Raw genomic sequence first — 23,214 nt, 5'->3', positions numbered from 1 at the left:
AGCACAGGGGGACGCAGGTTTCCCGCTCTTTGTCTGCACACGCCCAGGGCCCGCCCCTCTCCACAGGACGCCGGCAGCCATTCTTACATGCAGTCTGGCTGGAGAACGGACGCAGGCTCTGGGAGACCCAGACAAGGGATTTCTGGCGACCACACACCCGCGTTAAGCGGGCGGTAAGCAGCACTTAAGTGCTGGCCCCCACTAGTGCCACAGTGTTATATTTGTGTACTTTTTTCTCTGTACCATATATATATATATTTTGCACTGTAAGGTCGCTTCTTGGCTGTATACCCCAATTGCTCTGAGGAGACGACAACATGTCATCTGTAAAACGCAAGGGTGCCAAGACACAGGCGGTGAGCGTTGCTTGTGCCGCTTGTGGGGCTGATCTACCGGCAGGTTACAATGACCCCCATTGTGTGCAATGTTCGGTCCCTGTGCCACTTCGTCAGCCGGAGTCTATGGTGGTAGTGGCCCAGGCAGAGTCGCCGGCGAACCCTGTCCCGGTGACGGGGACAGAGTTTGCAGTTTTTGCTGACAGGATGTCTGTCACTATGACAAAAATCCTAGAGACCTTGCAGGCCAGACCAGTTCCTCAGTCCATGGACACTGCTGCGGCAATGTTCCCCGGTCCCCCTCAGTTGGAGTTAATCCGTGCTTCAAGGGGGTCCCAGGCATCTCAGCCTGAGGGCTCTGATTCAGATGACAGTCCCAGGCAGCCTAAGTGTGCTCGCTGGGAGAGACCCTCCACGTCATCACGCGGATCAGGGTCTCAGCGAGAAGAGTCTCTACATGATGAGACAGAGGAGGGGGATCAGGAGTCTAATCCTGAAACCGCTCTCAATCTGGATACTCCTGATGGTGACGCCATGGTAAATGACCTTATAGGGGCCATCAATAGTCTATTGGAAATTTCTCCCCCTGCCCCTTCTGCAGAGGAGGCAGCGGCACAGCAGGAGAAGTTCCATTTCAGGTATCCCAAGCCTAAACTGAGTACTTTTCTGGACCACGCTGACTTCAGAGAATCAGTCCAGAAACACCATGCTTACCCAGATAAGCGTTTCTCCAAACGTCTTAAGGATACTCGTTATCCCTTTCCCCCTGACGTGGTCAAACGCTGGACCCAGTGTCCAAAGGTGGACCCCCCAATCTCCAGGCTAGCGGCTAGATCCATAGTTGCAGTGGAAGATGGGGCTTCACTTAAAGATGCCAATGACAGACAGATGGACCTTTGGTTAAAGTCTGTCTATGAAGCTATCGGCGCGTCGTTTGCTCCAGCATTCGCGGCCGTGTGGGCACTCCAAGCTATTTCAGCTGGCCTGGCACAGGTGGACTCTATCATATGTCCAGCAGTGCCGCGAGTAGCGTCCCTAACCTCGCAAATGTCTGCGTTTGCGACTTACGCTATCAACGCTGTCCTGGACTCTTCAAGCCGTACCTCAATTGCGTCTGCCAACTCTGTTGTCTTGCGCAGAGCCTTGTGGTTAAAGGAATGGAAAGCGGATTCTGCTTCCAAAAAATGTTTAACCAGCTTGCCACTATCTGTAGATAGACTGTTTGGTGAACAATTGGCTGAAATCATTAAGCAATCCAAGGGTAAGGACTCCTCCTTACCCCAGCCCAGATCAAGCAAACCTCAACAGAGGAAGTGGCAGTCGAGGTTTCGGTCCTTTCGAGGCTCCGGCAAGAACCAATTCTCCTCGTCCAAAGGGACTCAGAAGGAGCAAAGGAGCTCAGATTCCTGGCGGGCTCATTCACGCCCCAAGAAAGCAACCGGAGGAACCGTTCCAAGGCGGCTGCCTCATGACTTTCGGCCTCATCCCTCCGCATCCTCGGTCGGTGGCAGGCTCTCCCGCTTTTGCGACATTTGGCTGCCACAGGTCAAAGACCGGTGGGTAACAGACATTTTGTCTCACGGGTACAGGATAGAATTCAGTTCTCGTCCTCCGCCTCGGTTCTTCAGAACCTCCCCACGTCCCGACCGAGCAGATGCCCTTCTGCAAGCGGTGTGCTCACTAAAAGCAGAAGGAGTGGTGATCCCTGTTCCTCTGCAGGAACAAGGGCAAGGTTTTTACTCCAATCTCTTTGTGGTTCCAAAAAAGGACGGCTCGTTTCGTCCTGTTCTGGACCTAAAGCTGCTCAACAAGCATGTGAACGCCAGGCGGTTCCGGATGGAATCCCTCCGCTCCGTCATTGCCTCAATGTCTCAAGGAGATTTCCTTGCATCAATAGACATCAAGGACGCTTATCTCCACGTGCCGATTGCTACAGAGCACCAACGTTTTCTACGTTTCGTGATAGGAGACGACCATCTCCAGTTCGTAGCTCTGCCATTTGGTCTGGCGACAGCTCCACGGGTTTTCACCAAGGTCATGGCGGCAGTGGTAGCAGTCTTGCATTCTCAGGGACATTCGGTGATCCCTTACTTAGACGATCTACTTGTCAGAGCACCCTCTCAAGAGGCATGCCAACACAGCCTGAATGTTGCGCTGGAGACTCTCCAGACGTTCGGGTGGATCATCAACTTTTCAAAGTCCAACCTGGCACCGACTCAATCACTAACGTATCTTGGCATGGAGTTTCATACTCTCTCAGCGATAGTGAAGCTTCCGCTGGACAAGCAGCGGTCACTACAGACAGGGGTGCAGTCTCTCCTTCAGGGTCAGTCGTACCCCTTAAGGCGCCTCATGCACTTCCTAGGGAAGATGGTGGCAGCAATGGAGGCAGTCCCGTTCGCGCAGTTTCACCTGCGCCCACTTCAATGGGACATTCTCCGCCAATGGGACGGGAAGACAACTTCCCTAGACAGGAAAGTCTCCCTTTCTCAGGCGGCCAAGGACTCTCTGCAATGGTGGCTTCTTCCCACCTCATTATCACAGGGAAGATCATTCCTGCCCCCATCCTGGGCAGTGGTCACGACAGACGCGAGTCTGTCAGGGTGGGGAGCAGTTTTTCTCCACCACAGGGCTCAAGGGACGTGGACTCAGCAGGAGTCCACACTTCAGATCAATGTTCTGGAAATCAGGGCAGTGTATCTTGCCCTATTAGCCTTCCAGCAGTGGCTGGAAGGAAAGCAGATCCGAATTCAGTCGGACAACTCCACAGCGGTGGCATACATCAACCACCAAGGAGGGACACGCAGTCCGCAAGCCTTCCAGGAAGTCAGGCGGATTCTGATGTGGGTGGAGGAAAGAGCATCCACCATATCAGCAGTTCACATCCCGGGCGTAGAAAACTGGGAAGCAGACTTCCTCAGTCGCCAGGGCATGGACGCAGGGGAATGGTCCCTTCACCCGGACGTGTTTCAGGAAATCTGCCGCGGCTGGGGGGTGCCGGACGTCGACCTAATGGCGTCTCGGCACAACAACAAGGTCCCGACCTTCATAGCGCGGTCTCGCGATCAAAGAGCTCTGGCGGCAGACGCCTTAGTGCAAGATTGGTCGCAGTTCCGGCTCCCTTATGTCTTTCCACCTCTGGCACTCTTGCCCAGAGTGTTACGCAAGATCAGATCCGATTGCGGCCGCGTCATACTCGTCGCCCCAGACTGGCCGAGGAGGTCGTGGTACCCGGATCTGTGGCATCTCACGGTCGGCCAACCGTGGGCACTACCAGACCGTCCAGACTTACTGTCCCAAGGGCCGTTTTTCCATCGGAATTCTGCGGCCCTGAACCTGACTGTGTGGCCATTGAGTCCTGGATCCTAGCGTCTTCAGGATTACCCCAAGGGGTCGTGGCCACCATGAGACAGGCTAGGAAGTCCACTTCTGCTAAGATCTACCACAGAACGTGGAAGATTTTCTTATCCTGGTGCTCTGCACAAGGAGTATCCCCCTGGCCATTCGCGTTACCTGTCTTTCTTTCCTTCCTGCAATCTGGGTTGGAAAAGGGCTTGTCGCTCGGCTCCCTTAAAGGGCAAGTCTCGGCACTATCCGTGTTTTTTCAGAAGCGTCTAGCGCGACTTTCTCAGGTGCGCACGTTCCTGCAGGGGGTGTGTCATATCGTACCTCCGTACAGGCGGCCGTTAGATCCGTGGGATCTAAACATGGTCCTTGTTGCTCTCCAGAAGCCGCCTTTCGAGCCCCTGAGGGATGTGTCACTTTCTCGACTCTCACAGAAAGTGGCCTTTCTGGTAGCGGTCACGTCTCTTCGGAGAGTGTCTGAACTAGCAGCGCTGTCATGCAAAGCTCCTTTCCTGGTGTTCCACCAGGACAAGGTAGTGCTGCGCCCCATTCAGGAGTTTCTCCCGAAGGTGGTATCGTCTGTTCACCTTAATCAGGATATCTCCTTGCCTTCCTTTTATCCGCATGCAGTTCATCGGTATGAAAAGGATCTACATTTGTTGGATCTGGTGAGAGCACTCAGAATCTACATTTCCCGCACGGCGCCCCTGCGCCGCTCGGATGCACTCTTTGTCCTTGTCGCTGGTAAGCGCAAAGGGTCGCAGGCTTCCAAGGCCACCCTGGCTCGATGGATCAAAGAACCAATTCTTGAAGCCTATCGTTCTGCTGGGCTTCCAGTTCCATCAGGGCTGAAGGCCCATTCTACCAGAGCCGTGGGTGCGTCCTGGGCATTACGACACCAGGCTACGGCTCAACAGGTGTGCCATGCAGCTACCTGGTCGAGTCTGCACACTTTCACCAAACATTATCAGGTGCATACCTATGCTTCGGCGGACGCCAGCCTAGGTAGAAGAGTCCTGCAGGCGGCAGTTGCCTCCCTGTAGGGGAGGGCTGTCTTTGCAGCTCCAACATGAGGTATTTCTTTACCCACCCAGGGACAGCTTTTGGACGTCCCAATCGTCTGGGTCTCCCAATGGAGCGCCGAAGAAGAAGGGAATTTTGTTACTTACCGTAAATTCCTTTTCTTCTAGCTCCTATTGGGAGACCCAGCACCCGCCCTGTTGTCCTTCGGGATTTTTGGTGGTTTTTCGGGTACACATGTTGTTCATGTTGAACGGTTTTCAGTTCTCCGACGTTTCTTCGGAGTGAATTTGTTTAAACCAGTTATTGGCTTTCCTCCTTCTTGCTTTTGCACTAAAACTGGTGAGCCAGTGATCCCACTGGGGGTGTATAGCCAGAAGGGGAGGGGCCTTACACTTTTTAGTGTAATGCTTTGTGTGGCCTCCGGAGGCAGTGCTATACACCCAATCGTCTGGGTCTCCCAATAGGAGCTAGAAGAAAAGGAATTTACGGTAAGTAACAAAATTCCCTTCTTTTCCATCTGAATTCTGCGGCCCTCAACCTGACTGTGTGGCTATTGAGTCCTGGATCCTAGCGTCTTCATGGTTATCTCAAGAGGTCATTGCCACTATGAGACAGGCCAGGAAACCAACGTCCGCCAAGATCTATCACAGGACGTGGAGGATCTTCTTATCCTGGTGCTCTGATCAGGGTTTTACTCCCTGGCCATTTCCCTTACCCACTTTTCTATCCTTCCTTCAATCCGGAATGGAAAAGGGTTTGTCTCTCAGCTCTATTAAGGGACAAGTCTCGGCGCTCTCTGTGTTTTTTCAAAAGCGTCTAGCCAGGCTTCCGCAGGTCCGCACGTTCCTGCAGGGAGTTTGTCACATAGTCCCTCCTTACAAGCGTCCGCTAGAACCCTGGGATCTGAACAGGATGCTAACGGCTCTTCAGAAACCACCTTTCGAGCCAATGAGAGATATTTCTCTTTCACGCCTTTCACAGAAGGTGGTCTTCCTAGTGGCAGTCACATCACTTCGGAGAGTGTCTGAGCTAGCTGCACTGTCATGCAAAGCCCCCTTCCTGGTGTTTCACCAGGACAAGGTGGTTCTCCGTCCGGTTCCGGAATTTCTCCCTAAGGTGGTATCCCCTTTTCATCTCAATCAGGATATCTCCTTACCTTCTTTTTGCCCTCATCCAGTTCACCAATGTGAAAAGGATTTGCACTTGTTAGACCTCGTGAGAGCACTCAGGCTCTACATTTCACGCACGGCGCCCCTGCGCCGTTCTGATGCGCTCTTTGTCCTTGTCGCTGGCCAGCGTAAGGGGTCGCAGGCTTCCAAGTCAACCTTGGCTAGGTGGATCAAGGAACCGATTCTTGAAGCCTACCGTTCCTCTGGGCTTCCGATTCCTTCAGGGCTGAAAGCCCATTCTACCAGAGCTGTAGGTGCGTCCTGGGCATTGCGGCACCAGGCTACGGCTCAGCAGGTGTGTCAGGCGGCTACCTGGTCGAGTCTGCACACTTTTACAAAACACTATCAGGTGCATGCCTATGCTTCAGCAGATGCCAGCCTAGGTAGGCGAGTCCTTAAGGCGGCAGTTGCACACCTGTAGGAAGGGGCCGTTTTTCGGCTCTTTTTATCGAGGTATTCTTTTACCCACCCAGGGATTGCTTTTGGACATCCCAATTGTCTGGGTCTCCCAATGGAGCGACAAAGAAGAAGGGAATTTTGTTTACTTACCGTAAATTCCTTTTCTTCTAGCTCCTATTGGGAGACCCAGCTCCCGCCCCTGTTCCCTTCGGGCTGTTGTTTTTTTGTGTACACATGTTGTTCATGTTCAATTGTTCTTTGGTTCATGGTTTCAGTTCTCCGAACATCCTTCGGATTGAATTTACCTTAGACCAATTTATAAGTTTTCCTCCTTCCTGCTTTGGCACCAAAACTGATGGGCCCGTGATGCACGGGAGGGTGTATAGCAGAGGGGAGGGGTTACACTTTTTAAAGTGTAATACTTTGTGTGGCCTCCGGAGGCAGTAGCTATACACCCAATTGTCTGGGTCTCCCAATAGGAGCTAGAAGAAAAGGAATTTACGGTAAGTAAACAAAATTCCCTTCTTTCCAGCTCAGTCACCTGCACCTGATTCCACTGACTTTCATTTAGCATCAGTTGAGGGTTAGCCATGTCTACAGGAAAGGTTTTCAGTTCAACCAAGCGCTGAATCATTAAGTAAGTACTGCCCCATCGTGTAGCTTGATCAATAATTGCCCCTTTCCCAGCACGTCTCTTCAAAATTGAGTCAACTTTAGGGGTTCTGGCAACAGTAGCCAATTCTCTCACCTTGCCAATCAGTGCAGCAGCATGTCCTTCTTGCAGACTGTCTCTTATAGCCAGCTGTAGCGTATGCACAACACAGCGCATGTGATGAATGAAAGAACATATTGACACAGTTTCAACAAGATCATCTAAACTATCATGTTGCTGTTCATCTGAAGCAACTTCAGTTTGCTCCTCAGTTACAATACTGTGTTCCTCTATTTCAAACATTTGTGTGTCAGTGGACCCAGAATGTTCTTCTAGCTGCTGGTCACCATCATTACTCTCATTCATTAGCTTAATAGTACTTATCATATTTGAAGCATTGTCAGCAGGGCTGTGGAGTCGGTAAGCCAAACCTTCGACTCCGACTCAGACTCCTCAAATTCTCTTGCACCGGCTCCGACTCCGACTCCGGCTCCGACTCCGACTCCTACATATATTGCTTATAGTTAGGTGAAAAATTTATTGTAGTACATGAATATGTGTATGTGAACATCAAACATTTAATAATTTTTATGATACAATAATCAAGATATTTGGATAGAACATAAAATATATTTATTGGAATACAACTTTAGAACACAAAAAACTGTAATAAATTGTAAATATGTAATACACTATGTAATATACAGTAGATTACATATATTTCTTTTTCGCTCCTAATTGGGAGACCCAGACAATTGGGGTGTATAGCTACTGCCTCCGGAGGCCGCACAAAGTACTACACTTAAAAGTGTAAGGCCCCTCCCCTTCTGGCTATACACCCCCCCGTGGGAGCACGGGTCCCTCAGTTTTTGCTTTGTGCGAAGGAGGTCAGACACGCACGCATAGCTCCACTGTTTAGTCAGCAGCAGCTGCTGACTATGTCGGATGGAAGAAAAGAGGGCCCATACAGGGCCCCCAGCATGCTCCCTTCTCACCCCACTTTCTGTCGGTGGTGCTTGTTAAGGTTGAGGTACCCATTGCGGGTACGGAGGCTGGAGCCCACATGCTGATTCCTTCCCCATCCCCATTAGGGCTCTGGGCGAAGTGGGATTTTACCGGTCTCCAGGCACTGAGACCGTGCTCCATCCGCAGCCCCTGGAGAAGCCGCTGGATATGGAGCTGAGTATCGTCAGGGACATGGCCCTGCTCCGTCAAGGTACTCTGTGTCCCCGTGCATACGCGCGCACACCGCAGCATTGCTGGGTGTGTTAGTGCGCCGGGGACAACAGCGCTGCTGCGCTTGTGCCATTTCCTCACTTCAGCTTAGCTGAGTGGGTAGACTCAGGGAGAACGGTCGCGCCGGCCGCTGGGACTGCGACGCGGCTGGGACTTGTGGTGCGCCAGGGACTTCCGCGCTGACCGTGCATATATCACGGCCGCGCTTATTACTACAGTCCCCGGCTTTTGCGGCCTAGTTCGCTCGTTCCCGCCTCCGCACCTGCCAGTCAGGAGGAGGGCGGGACGCTGTACAGAGCATCAGCGCTGAGGGCTGGAGTCTTTTTTACATACTCCAGCCCTCACACCAGGCACAGTAGGACGCAGTTTCCCGCACTTTGTTTGTGGCACGCCCACGGTCCGCCCCTCTTCACAGAACGCCGGCAGCCATTCCTGCCTGCACGCTGAGCTGGAGAGGGGAGCCTGGGAGACCCAGACACGGGATTCTACTGCCTCATACCCGCTGTTCAGCGGGCGGTAAGCAGCCTCAAGGGCTCACCCCCACTTGTGCCGTTTGTATAGTGAGTATTTTGTGTTTGCAAATACTTTGTACTGTACGGTCGCTGGTGATTCTCGGCTATATACCCTCCTAGATTATAAGGAGGCAACAGCATGTCGTCCGCAAAACGCAAGGGTGCCAAGGCACAGACATTATATGCTGCCTGTACCGCATGTGGGGCTGCTCTACCGGCAGGTTCCACTGACCCCCATTGTGTGCAGTGCTCGGCCCCTGTGCAACTTGCACAGCCGGGGCCTCTGCTGGACGTGACCCAGGGTGTACCACCTGTGAATGCTGTCCAGGTGACAGGAACGGAGTTTGCAGCTTTTGCTGACAGATTGTCTATGACCATGTCAAAGATTCTTGAAACATTGCAGTCTAGACCAGTAACTCAGATCATGGACACTGTGGCATCACTGCTCCCTGGTCCCCCTCAGCGGGAACACTTCCAAGCTCCGGGGGTGTCACATGCACCCCAGGGTGACGATTCTGACTCGGACGACAGTCCCAGACAACCTAAGCGGGCTCGTTATGAGGGGCCCTCAACTTCGTCTCACTGGTCAGGATCCCAGCGGGACGAATCTATGGGTGATGAGGCGGATGTAACTGATCAAGATTCTGATCCTGGGACCGCTCTCAATCTGGATACACCGGATGGTGACGCCATAGTGAATGATCTTATAGCGTCCATCAATAGGATGTTAGATATTTCTCCGCCAGATCCTCCTGCGGAGGAGGCAGCTTCACAGCAGGAGAAATTCCATTTCAGATATCCCAAGCGTAAATTAAGCACTTTTCTGGACCACTCTGACTTTAGAGATGCAATCCAGAAACACCACGCTTATCCTGAGAAGCGGTTTTCTAAACGGCTTAAAGATACGCGCTATCCTTTTCCCCCTGACGTGGTCAAGGGTTGGACCCAGTGTCCCAAGGTGGACCCTCCAATCTCCAGGCTTGCAGCTAGATCTTTAGTTGCAGTAGAAGATGGAGCGGCACTTAAAGATGCCACTGACAGGCAGATGGAGCTCTGGCTGAAATCCATCTATGAAGCTATTGGAGCGTCGTTGGCGCCAGCTTTCGCAGCCGTATGGGCACTCCAAGCTATTTCAGCTGGGCTTATACAAGTCGACTCGGTCACACGTACATCTGCCCCGCAGGTGGCACCATTGACCTCTCAAATGTCTGCATTCGCGTCTTACGTGATTAATGCTGTCCTGGACTCTACGAGCCGTACGGCGGTGGCGTCAGCCAACTCCGTGGTTTTGCGCAGAGCCCTGTGGTTGAGCGAATGGAAGGCAGATTCTGCTTCCAAGAAGTGCTTAACCAGTTTGCCTTTTTCTCGTGACCGATTGTTTGGGGAGCGTTTGGATGAAATCATTAAACACTCCAAGGGTAAGGACTCATCCTTACCTCAACACAGACAAAACAAGCCCCAACAAAGGAGGGGTCAGTCTGGTTTTCGGTCCTTTCGAGGCTCAGGCAGGTCCCAATTCTCCTCGTCCAAAAGGACTCAAAAGGATCAGAGAGGCTCAGATTCTTGGCGGACTCAGTCACGCCCAAAAAAGACAGCAGGAAGAACCGTTACCAAGACGGCTTCCTCATGACTTTCAGCCTCCTCTCTCCGCATCCTCGGTCGGTGGCAGGCTCTCCCGCTTTGGCGACATTTGGCTGTCACAGGTCAAAGACCGTGGGGTGAGGGACATTCTGGCTCACGGGTACAGGATAGAGTTCAGCTCTCGTCCTCCAACTCGTTTCTTCAGAACTTCCCCACCGCCCGACCGAGCCGATGCTCTGCTGCAGGCGGTGGCCGCTCTAAAGGCGGAAGGAGTGGTGACTTCCGTTCCTCTTCAGGAACAAGGTCACGGTTTTTACTCCAATCTGTTTGTGGTGCCAAAGAAGGACGGGTCTTTTCGGCCCGTTCTGGATCTAAAGTTGCTCAACAAACACGTAAAAACCAGGAGGTTCCGGATGGAATCTCTACGCTCCGTCATAGCCTCAATGTCTCAAGGAGATTTCTTAGCATCAATAGACATCAAAGATGCGTATCTTCACGTGCCGATTGCGCCAGAGCATCAGCGTTTTCTACGCTTCGTTATAGAAAGCGAACACCTGCAGTTCGTAGCGTTACCTTTCAGGCTGGCAACAGCCCCTCGGGTCTTCACCAAGGTCATGGCCGCAGTAGTAGCTGTCCTGCACTCGCAGGGTCACTCCGTGATCCCGTATTTGGACGATCTACTTATAAAGGCACCCTCTCAAGAGGCATGCCAACACAGTCTGAACGTGGCACTGAAGACTCTCCAGAGTTTCGGGTGGATTATCAACTTTTCAAAGTCAAATCTAACCCCGACCCAATCACTAACATATCTTGGCATGGAGTTTCATACTCTCTCAGCGATAGTGAAGCTTCCACTGGACAAGCAGTGCTCTCTGCAGACAGGGGTGCAATCTCTCCTGCAGAACCAGTCCCACTCCTTGAGGCGCCTCATGCATTTCCTAGGGAAGATGGTGGCAGCAATGGAAGCAGTCCCTTTCGCGCAGTTTCATCTGCGCCCTCTACAATGGGACATTCTCCGCCAATGGGACGGGAAGTCGACGTCCCTCGACAGGGATGTCTCCCTCTCTCAGGCAGCCAAGGACTCTCTCCGATGGTGGCTTCTTCCCACCTCATTGTCAAAAGGAAAGTCGTTCCTACCCCCATCCTGGGCGGTGGTCACGACAGATGCGAGCCTATCAGGGTGGGGAGCAGTGTTTCTTCACCACAGGGCTCAGGGTACGTGGACTCAGAGAGAGTCCACCCTTCAGATCAATGTTCTGGAAATCAGAGCAGTATATCTTGCTCTGCGAGCCTTCCAACAGTGGCTGGAGGGCAAGCAGATCCGGATTCAGTCGGACAATTCCACAGCGGTGGCGTACATCAACCACCAAGGGGGAACACGCAGTCGACAAGCCTTTCAAGAAGTCCGGCGGATTCTGACGTGGGTGGAAAACACAGCATCCACCATATCCGCAGTTCACATCCCAGGCGTGGAAAACTGGGAAGCAGACTTTCTCAGTCGGCAGGGCATGGACGCAGGGGAATGGTCCCTTCACCCGGACGTGTTTCAGGAGATCTGTGCCGCTGGGGGATGCCGGACGTCGACCTGATGGCGTCACGGCACAACAACAAGGTCCCGGTTTTCATGGCACGGTCTCACGATCACCGAGCTCTGGCGGCAGACGCCTTAGTTCAGGATTGGTCGCAGTTCCGACTATCTTATGTGTTCCCACCTCTGGCATTGTTGCCCAGAGTGCTCCGCAAAATCAGGTCCGATTGCCGTTGCGCCATTCTCGTCGCTCCAGACTGGCCAAGGAGGTCGTGGTACCCGGATCTGTGGCATCTCACGGTAGGACAACCGTGGGCGCTACCAGGCCGTCCAGACTTGCTGTCTCAAGGGCCGTTTTTCCATCTGAATTCTGCGGCCCTGAACCTGACTGTGTGGCCATTGAGTCCTGGATCCTAGGGACCTCAGGGTTATCTCATGATGTTGTTGCCACCATGAGACAGGCTAGGAAACCATCCTCCGCCAAGATCTACCACAGAACGTGGAAGATATTCTTATCTTGGTGCTCTGCTCAGGGAGTTTCTCCCTGGCCATTTGCATTGCCTGTTTTTCTTTCCTTCCTGCAGTCTGGGTTGGAAAAAGGTTTGTCGCTTAGCTCCCTTAAAGGACAAGTCTCTGCGCTATCCGTATTCTTTCAGAAGCGCCTGGCGCGACTTTCTAAGGTACGCACGTTCCTGCAAGGGGTTTGTCATATCGTTCCCCCTTAAAAGCGGCCGTTGGAACCCTGGGATCTGAACAAGGTTCTAATTGCTCTCCAGAAGCCACCTTTCGAGCCTATGAAGGAGATTTCCCTTTCTCGGCTTTCACAGAAAGTGGCTTTTCTGGTGGCGGTCACGTCTCTTCGGAGAGTGTCAGAGCTGGCGGCGTTATCTTGCAAATCTCCCTTCCTGGTGTTTCACCAAGACAAGGTAGTACTGCGTCCAATTCCAGAGTTTCTTCCCAAGGTGGTATCTTCCTTTCATCTCAATCAGGATATCACTTTACCATCTTTGTGTCCGCATCCAGTTCACCAATTTGAAAAGGGTTTGCATCTGTTGGACCTGGTGAGAGCACTCAGGATCTACATTTCCCGCACGGCGCCTCTGCGCCGTTCGGATGCACTCTTTATCCTGGTCGCTGGTCAGCATAAAGGGTCGCAAGCTTCCAAATCCACCCTTGCGCGGTGGATCAAGGAACCAATTCTTCACGCCTACCGTTCTGCTGGGCTTCCGACTCCTTCTGGACTGAAGGCCCATTCTACCAGAGCCGTGGGTGCGTCCTGGGCATTACGGCATCAGGCTACGGCTCAGCAGGTGTGCCAGGCGGCCACCTGGTCGAGTCTGCACACTTTTACCAAGCATTATCAGGTGCATACCTACGCTTCGGCGGATGCCAGCCTAGGTAGACAAGTCCTGCAGGCGGCGGTGGCCCACCTGTAAGAAAGGGCTGCCTGACAGCCCGATCACGAGGTATTCTTTTACCCACCCAGGGACTGCTTTTGGACGTCCCAATTGTCTGGGTCTCCCAATTAGGAGCGAAAAAGAAGGGAATTTTGTTTACTTACCGTAAATTCCTTTTCTTCTAGCTCCAATTGGGAGACCCAGCACCCGCCCTGGTTTTTCTTAGGGTATTTGTTTTTCGGGTGCACATGTTGTTCATGTTGATAAGTTACGTTCTCCGATATTGTTTATCGGATTGAATTTGTTTTTGAAACAGTTATTGGCTTTCCTCCTTCTTGCTTTTGCACTAAAACTGAGGGACCCGTGCTCCCACGGGGGGGTGTATAGCCAGAAGGGGAGGGGCCTTACACTTTTAAGTGTAGTACTTTGTGCGGCCTCCGGAGGCAGTAGCTATACACCCCAATTGTCTGGGTCTCCCAATTGGAGCTAGAAGAAAAGGAATTTACGGTAAGTAAACAAAATTCCCTTCATCTTGTGTGTATATACACTGTGTATGTATATATATATATATATATATATATATATATATATATATATATATATATATATATATATATATATATATATATATATATATATATATATATATATATATATATATATATACATATTACATATTTACAATTTATTAGTTTTTTGTGTTCTAAAGTTGTATTCCAATAAATATTTTATGTTCTATCCAAATATCTTGATTATTGTATCATAAAAACAATTAAATGTCTGATGTTCACATTGTACTACAGTAAATTTTTCACTTAAATATTTAAATATAAGCATTATACTAAACGTTATTATTTAGTAAAATATTCAGCACATTCTGCATTGCACTCCTGTCCCCAATTTATTATATATTTATGAGTCGGAGTCGGTGCATTTTATACCGACTCCGACTCCACCAAAATGAGCTCCGACTCCGACTCCACGACTCCGACTCCGACTCCACAGCCCTGATTGTCAGTTACGACAGAAAGAACCTTGCTCTTTTTTAAGTTCATAGTCTTGCAGAACCTTTTCCACCACGACCTGGAGAAACTCACTGGTGTGATGAGCTTTGGTGTCTTTTACTGCCAATGTCTTGATAACTATTTCATTTTTGTCACAAACAAATCGGACATTGATGGCAAAATAGTTCACTCTGACGTGTGCAGGCATCCATTTTAAGAAACAGAAAGCGTCCCTTGAGAGTTTTTTTTAAGTTCTTCCTTTTGTTTAAAAGCTTCTTCGATTACTAATTTTCTAATACTCTCTCTCTCCAGAGAAACACCAAGCTTGCGGACCATTTCCCCATTCAGACACACAAAAGCTGGTCGTGAAAATAATGAAATAGGCACACTATCCTTTACAACAAGCTCTATGATCTGTTTTTTAAATGTATCTACTGTCATTGTCACAGTAACTTTGTCACTGACAAAATATCTTGCAACTGATGGCTGCAAAGGTCTCTGCTCCTTTGTTTGGCTGGAAGAGCTGGGCACTGGTTCATTGGTTTGGATGCAGTCTTTCTCATCCACTGCTTTCAGTTCTTCGGGATGAAAGCGCTGTAAATGTCTCTTTAGATTAGAAGCTCTGGTAGGAGCATTTTGATCTTTGCCTGAATATGCACTCATCTTGGCTTCACAGCATTTGTTTTCGTCTGGATCATTTGTCATACACTGAGACATAATGTTTTCTATCTTGAGTGATGGTGAAATGTTCAAATACAGCTGATTTAATGTGATGCTGCTTTGAAATTCTCAGGTTTTTAATTCTACATTCACAATCCAAATGACAATTGTTTTTCCTAAAAACAATTGTACAAAATTACTGCCAGGTCGTACAACTGATATAGTGGTTAGTAATACTGTTATTATTCCTCATGTACTCACAGTTAACTGATGCAAAGTTTGTTGAAAGGATAATACTTCTTACAGTCTTCCTCTTCTGAGTAGCAGGCAGCTGTGAGATGCTTGGAAGACGCACACCTAGTATGATCTAGTCTAGAGGAGGAGCTTTACTACTAAGAATTTGCAACACATTTTCACTTTCAGTTTCATACATTGTAAGTAGGGGGGTTGGGGCAGCATGAGGTTAACAAAGTATAAGATTAATTAAAGGGAACCTGTCATCAGAAATTTCGCCCAAAAGTTAAAAGATTCCCCCTCTGCAGCTCCTGGGCTGCATTCTAGGAAGGTCCCTGTTATTATTGTGCCCCATGTGAGACCAAAATAAAGCCTTTATAAAGTTCTACCTTTTTGTATGCAGCTTCTGTAAATTCGTCCCGGGGGCGGGCTCTCTGCCGTCCGTTATTCTGCCTCCTGGTCCTGTATGCCGCCCCCATCGCTCCTTTCCATATCTGATGCACCGCCCACTGCTCCAGCCATCCCCGTGCATGCCCAGTGCCAGTCTCACAGGACTGAGCACTGTGACTGCTGGTGATGTGTGCGCAGGCAAGTGATTATGGACGGGACTGTGACTGTTATCAGCAAGTACCCGGCCATAATCTCTTGAGCGCGCAAACCTCTCCAGCGTCACACTGAGCTCAGGATTTATGCTAGACTGTATGGGCTGCTTCCAGGGATGACGTCCCTTTGTCATGTGATAGGGGCGTGTTCGAAATACTATCACATGACAAAGGGACGTCATCCCTGGAAGCAGCCCATACAGTCTAGCATAAATCCTGAGCTCAGTGTGACGCTGGAGAGGTTTGCGCGCTCAAGAGATTATGGCCGGGTACTTGCTGATAACAGTCACAGCCCCGTCCATAATCACTTGCCTGCGCACACGTCACCAGCGGTCACAGTGCTCAATCCTGTGAGACTGGCACTGGGCATGCACGGGGATGGCTGGAGCAGTGGGCGGTGCATCAGATATGGAAAGGAGCGATGGGGGCGGCATACAGGACCAGGAGGCAGAATAACGGACGGCAGAGAGCCCGCCCCCGTGACGGATTTACAGAAGCTGCATACAAAAAGGTAGAACTTTATAAAGGCTTTATTTTGGTCTCACATGGGGCACAATAATAACAGGGACCTTCCTAGAATGCAGCCCAGGAGCTGCAGAGGGGGAAGCTTTTAGCTTTTGGGCGAAATTTCTGATGACAGGTTCCCTTTAAGGGCAGTGGAGAACAGTGACACACAACAAGTAAGAAATGTCTCTATCTCCAGCAGAACTGCTTATCACAGTTTGATAGAACATATATATTTGAGTAACATTTATAAAATTCATATGAAAGTTCAATTATGAAATATTAATACATTTTTTTTAAAGCTGGAGTCGGAGTCGGTACATTTCTACCGACTCCGACTCCAACCAAAACTAACTCCGACTCAGACTCCACAGCCCTGCTGCAACCGAGGTAATAATGTGCACCAGTAGCAGCAGGGAGAGTGCAGAGTGCCTGCAGGAGGGGAGAGCGGGGGAGCAGAACTTGTGTCTTCTCAGGCCCCCCCCTGTGCCTGCAATAGAAGAAGCAGACATACAGGGGACTCAGAGAAGGCAGCCAGAGGAGCCCTCAGGCTTTGCTGCTACAGTGCTGCCAGCCTGTGCTCTCAGCGCCCCCAGGGCCAGTATGTATGCCCCACAGGCCACCGCTGTCAGTATGTATGCCCCACAGGCTACCGCTGTCAGTATGTATGCCCCACAGGCTACCGCTGTCAGTATGTATGCCCCACATGCTACCACTGTCAGAATGTATGCCCCACAGGTCACCAGGGCCAGTATGTATGCCCCACAGGCCACCACTGTCCATATATATGCCTCACAAGTCACCATCACCAGGGCCAGTATGTATGCATGTCCCACAGTCCACCCCTGTTAGTATTTATGCCTCACAGGCTACCAGGGCCAGTATGTATGCTCCATTGACCCCAGTAATGAGTATGCCCCCCACTGACCCCAGTAATGTCTATGCTCCCCAATGACCTCCATATTTTCATTGCATCTTTGTATTGTTTAACTTACTGTTTGTTTATGAAGGGTTAGTATATATACTATATACAGTATTGGGTAGAACTGAGTTAATTATATTAGTCTGGCCCGCTAAAACCATCCTAATTTCTCATGCGGCCCCATGGGAAAATTAATTACCCACCCCTGATCTAGAGGAAATCTTACAGGCTGAGATTTGTGCCCATGAATACATGACCGTGGGCATAACAGACTTAATCTGAATAAGCAGCGATCCTGGTGCTCGTATTGAAGTGGCCACAGAATAAATACTACAGTGCTCATAAAAATATGCTGTGGGCATATGCTACCGAAGCATATGCCAACTGCTGTGCCTAAATGCAGCTCTCCCTGTGCCACTCTGCACTGTGCTGCCAGTGTTTGACAAAGCAGTCAGAAATAGTCCTGTTTGTACAATGCCAGTAATGTAGGGACATGCTTGACATAAAGGCCCCGTCACACTAAGCAACATCGCTAGCAACATCACTGCTAACGAACAACTTTTGTGACGTTGCTAGCGATGTTGCTTAGTGTGACATCCAGCAACAACCTGGCCCCTGCTGTGAGGTCGTTGGTTGTTGCTGAATGTCCTGGGCCATTTTTTAGTTGTTGCTCTCCCGCTGTGAAGCACAGATCGCTGTGTGTGACAGCGACAGAGCAACAACTAAATGTGCAGGCAGCAGGAGCCGGCTTCTGCGGACACTGGTAACCACGGTAAACATCGGGTAACCAAGAAGCCCTGTCCTTGGTTACCTGATATTTACCTTCGTTACCAGCCTCCTCCGCTCTCACTGTCAGTGTCGGCTCCCGCTCCTTGCACGTGTAGCAGAGTACACATCGGGTAATTAACCCCATGTGTACTGTAGCTAGGAGAGCAGGGAGCCAACGCTAAGCGGTGTGCGCTGCTCCCTGCTCTCTGCACATGTACCTACAGCACACATCGGGTAATTAACCCAATGTGTGCTGTAACTAGGAGAGCAAGGAGCCAGCGCTAAGTGGTGTGCGCTGCTCCCTGCTCTGTGCAAATTTAGCTGCAGCACACATCGGGTAATTAACCCAATATGTGCTGTAACTAGGAGAGCAGGGAGCCAGCGCTAAGCGGTGTGCACTGCTCCCTGCTCTGTGCACATGTAGCTGCAGCACACATCGGGTAATTAACCCAATGTGTGCTGTAACTAGGAGAGCAGGGAGCCAGCGCTAAGCGGTGTGCACTGCTCCCTGCTCTGTGCACATGTAGCTGCAGCACACATCGGGTAATTAACCCGATGTGTCCTGTAACTAGGAGAGCAGGGAGCCAGCGCTAAGCGGTGTGCGCTGCTCCCTGCTCTCTGCACGTGTAGCTGCGTGCGCTGGTAACCAAGGTAAATATCGGGTTGGTTACCCGATATTTACCTTAGTTACCAAGCGCAGCATCTTCCACGCGGCGCTGCTGGCTGGGGGCTGGTCACTGGTTGCTGGTGAGCTCACCAGCAACCCGTGTAGCGATGCTCCAGCGATCCCTGCCAGGTCAGGTTGCTGGTGGGATCGCTGGAGCGTCGCAGTGTGACATCTCACCAGCAACCTCCTAGCAACTTACCAGCGATCCCTATCAGGTTGGATCGTTGTTGGGATCGCTGGTAAGTTGTTTAGTGTGACTGGGCCTTAAGGGTTCATTGGGTTTCATCCCTGATTATTCATTTTGATGGTAACTACGGATGAAGAAGATACATTGAACCTTGATCTTTTTGTCACTTAGTCTGTGACATATTAGTGTGCGTGCATGTGGAACATATACATATAATAAAGACATTACAGAGTAATATAGTTCAGCATCACTGTAGTAAATAGGAGTTGTCTTTATAAAGCTGCCTGAGCTGTTATCAGCTAGGATCTGTCTAAGTGCAGTTACCACATGCTATTGAGTGTATGGAGGATTTAAAGACTGATGAATAGGAAATAGCAGATTCCGAGGAAAATTTACAAAGAGGGAACAGGGAAGAATTAGATTTGTAAAGTGAGTTGAGGTGGTAAACCTGTCTAAATATTGTGTTTTTAAAGCACGCTTAAAAATGTGGGGGATAGATATTAATCAGAACGTCTGGGATAGTGCAGTCCATAAAACTTGGGCAAAACATGAGAAGTCTTGGAGACAGCGGTTTTGCGTTTTGGATTATGGACAATGTTAGTCTTAGATCTGTTATTCTGGGCTCATCTTTTTCAATCATTATCTTGCAGTTGATCCATCTAAAAAAAACGATCCAAACCCTCTGACAGAAATACTAAAGTGTCCTACCAAAGTGGTTTTATTACGGGTAAGACTTTAAAATCTACATATGTAAGAAACTGCAAATAACCTAAAATTCTTGTGTGTATATAAGTGCACTCATTCACAGACTGTACCCCAATTTCCTCACAATGCTAACTCTCATACCAACTCTTATGCAGAATATGGTGGGTGCAGGGGAAGTGGATGAAGATCTGGAGGGTGAAACAAAAGAAGAATGTGAGAAATATGGCAAAGTTGGAAAATGTGTCATTTTTGAGGTAAGCACAATGATTTAGCTCTTATTGAAGAATTGTTCTCACAAGGGTAGAGTATATAGGTGTTAACAGTCCTTTATCCTCACGTGATTTATAATTACCGCTCCTCCTGTTCCATGGATCTTCTGTTAGTGAAGTAAAGGGGCTATTCAGGGTTAGAAAATCCCGGCTCCTTTTTTCCAGAACCTGCACCTCGCCTTTCCATGGGTTGTCTGGTATTGCAGCTCCACTCCACTCCTGACATTTCGGTTTAGGAAATATTTGTATCCCTCATGTAAAAGCTGTTGGCGCATATTTATGTGGAACACTATGTAGTATCATTTCTCGGTTATCCCTCTTTGATATGTAAAAATAACTTGACAATGACATATCATATCTGGGATTGGGTATTACCAAAGTGTGCAGGGAGACACCCACTTGTCACTTTATTCATACGTTTCTGGGAGGAATAACACAGGAACAGCACAGTGCAGAGTTATGTACATCCAGAATTGTTATAATATGGGAAATACTATTATTTTTATAATATGAAAGTAATAAAATAACGTTTTATTACTTTCATATGTCCTATGTAACTAGCATAGGTCTCTAGCCCCATGGGTATCTCATCGCCCTGTGGGCGTCTACATGCTTTCCATGGTATTACGCCTCTGTGGGCGTGATATCATGGATTTACACACAGGCTAATGAGACGCCCGTGGGGCTAGAGACCCTGTCATCTACATAGGACATATTAAAGAAATAAAACGTTATTTTATTACTTTCATATTACACAATATAACAACACAGGGATGGGTAGGAAGGGGTTACTAGCTCACACAGGCTCCTGCTTATAGGTCAGAACGCTTTTTTGACCTGACGGGTTCCCTTTAAGTGCAAAAACCATAGCCAGACGTAGTGAAAGTTGTTTCCAGGAATAGAAAAACCATGGCTGTTTAGCCCCAATTAACTCTTTTACTTATTGGTTAATTATTACTATTTTGAGATATCCTAAGCTATAAAATTTTAAAAAAAGAAACGTACCCATTTTCTAAAAGTGGACACCTGGCACATTGTGAAAATGGCTCTCCGCACTTTGCATTCATTGGCACCTTTTATGTAATTTTATGTTAATCATATTGTTTGTGGCTAATGCTCACATGCCCCCCTGAAAGGGTGGAGATACCATGGTGTCATAAGGATGCTAAAGCTCAGGCGTTGAGATATTGAAATATAAAAGTTAATTCAGGTTCAGTAAAAGGACTTTTCTAGATTTTTTTGTAGGGTGCCGAAAACAAGTAAAGTGCAATTTTTTTAATTTTTGGCATGACTTTGAAACCTCACAGTGAAACAGGTGGTATTGCCAAGGGTGGTATTGTTTCAATTCCGCCCTGTAATAGTAGCTCTTTCCTGTACATAAACTGGTCAGACTTTCAAAGACACAAAGTGTATTGAGTAGGAGTGACTTCATAAGCTAATGGTCCTAATGTTTTTCTTTTTCTTAGATCCCTGGTGCTCCGGACGAAGATGCAGTGAGGATATTTTTGGAATTTGAGCGAGTGGAGTCAGCTATAAAAGGTACATTGCATAAGGAAGAAGGGCTCAAGTAATAACAAAGGCAGTAATGGGGGATACTTTTTACCTCTTAAAGGGAATCTGTCACCAGGTTTTTGCCACCTAATCTGAGATCAGTATAACTTAGGGGCAGAGATCCTGATTCCAGTGATGTATCACTGGGCTGCTTAGTGTACTTTTGATAAAATCACTGTTTATTCAGCAGTAGATTGTCATTAGAGGACTACTTAGTGTGCTGCCACGTTGTCCAGCATATTCATGGGCTCTGTATAACTGCTAGATCTGCAGCAGAGAAAACATTGATTTTATCAAAATGACAGCAAACATCTCAGTAAGTGATATATTACTGGAATCGGGGTCTCTGTCTCTACATTATACTGCTCTCAGATTAGAGAGCAAAAACCTGCTGGTAAATCCCCTTTAGGCCAGTGTCACACTTGCGAGTGCCTCGTGTGTATCTCGTGCGAGTCTCGCAGTGCATCACCCAGCCCGAACTCACACTCTCCGGACAGGAGTATCTCAGCTGCATAGAGATGCGTGCAACCAACCCGCTCCTGCAAGGAGAGTGTGCGGTTGTGCCGGGTGATGCACTGCGAGACTCGCACGAGATTCACACGAGGCACTCGCAAGTGTGACACCGGCCTAAAGCTGGTGTCACACATAACGACGACGACAACGACGTCGCTGCTACGTCACCATTTTCTGTGACGTTGCAGCGACGTCCCGTCGCTGTCGCTGTGTGTGACATCCAGCAACGACCTGGCCCCTGCTGTGAGGTCGCCGGTCGTTGCTGAATGTCCAGCTTCATTTTTTGGTCGTCACTCTCCCGCTGTGACACACACATCGCTGTGTGTGACAGCGAGAGAGCGACGAAATGAAGCGATCAGGAGCCGGCACTGGCAGCTGCGGTAAGCTGTAACCAGCGTAAACATCGGGTAACCAAGGGAAGACCTTTCCCTGGTTACCCGATGTTTACGCTGGTTACCAGCCTCCGCTCTTGCTGCCAGTGCCGGCTCCTGCACTGTGACATGTGGCTGCAGTATGCATCGGGTAATTAACCCGATGTATACTGTAGCAAGGAGAGCAAGGAGCCAGCGCTAAGCAGTGCGCGCGGCTCCCTGCTCTCTGCACTGACATGTAGCTGCAGCACACATTGGGTTAATTAACCCGATGTGTGCTGCAGGAGAGCAAGGAGCCAGCGCTAAGCGCGGCTCCCTGCTCTCTGAACTGTGACATGTAGCTGCAGCACACATCGGGTTAATTAACCCGATGTGTGCTGCAGGAGAGCAAGGAGCCAGCGCTAAGCGCGGCTCCCTGCTCTCTGAACTGTGACATGTAGCTGCAGCACACATCGGGTTAATTAACCCGATGTGTGCTGCAGGAGAGCAAGGAGCCAGCGCTAAGCGCGGCTCCCTGCTCTCTGAACATGTAGCACAGCGACCTTATGATCGCTGCTTCTGCTGTGTTTGACAGCTAAGCAGCGATCATAACAGCGACTTACAAGGTCGCTGTTACGTCACCGAAAATGGTGACGTAACAGCGACGTCGTTGTCGCTGTCGTTTAGTGTGACACCAGCTTTAGGTGGATATCTGGACACAGGCTGAAGAGTGAGGCCACACACTGCAACTGACCATCTAGCAAAAATTCCACCCACTCAATTGTGAAACAGTATAAACCAATTATGAGACAAACAAGGTGCTGATAATTTAGTAGTAGGTAACAAATATATATTCCTGCACCCAAGCATAATTCATTAGAGGCTATATCTAAATGAAAACCTATCTACAAAGGGCGTATAGCTAAAAAAAAGTGCGGTAATAAAACAAATCTTTTTTGAGTAAGAATTAAAATGCAGTGTAAGTGAGGAAGATAATTGAGGGGCACAGCAGGAGAGGGTGCACAAAAGTGGGGTCACAGGATAATAATCAAGGTAGCATAGCATAAACAGCACAATGGCGGAACAGAAATGCATATAAAA

At 49.3% G+C, this 23,214-nt stretch overlaps 1 protein-coding gene across 1 annotated transcript in view; it reads left to right on the top strand.

Annotated features, from left to right (window-relative positions):
* Positions 1 to 23,214, top strand: part of RBM17 (RNA binding motif protein 17) — a 73,268-nt gene that overhangs the window by 33,361 nt on the left and 16,693 nt on the right. The window contains exons 9-11 of the mRNA XM_075345328.1: positions 19,376 to 19,452; positions 19,586 to 19,684; positions 21,166 to 21,238. Coding sequence (XP_075201443.1) covers positions 19,376 to 19,452; positions 19,586 to 19,684; positions 21,166 to 21,238 — 249 coding nt within the window. The remainder of the gene's footprint in view (positions 1 to 19,375; positions 19,453 to 19,585; positions 19,685 to 21,165; positions 21,239 to 23,214) is intronic.

This window comes from Anomaloglossus baeobatrachus, chromosome 4, assembly GCF_048569485.1.
Source record: "Anomaloglossus baeobatrachus isolate aAnoBae1 chromosome 4, aAnoBae1.hap1, whole genome shotgun sequence".
Classification (NCBI taxonomy): domain Eukaryota; kingdom Metazoa; phylum Chordata; class Amphibia; order Anura; family Aromobatidae; genus Anomaloglossus; species Anomaloglossus baeobatrachus.
The sequence above is the reverse complement of the archived record's forward strand: the minus strand, read 5'-3'. Positions and strand labels throughout refer to the sequence as shown.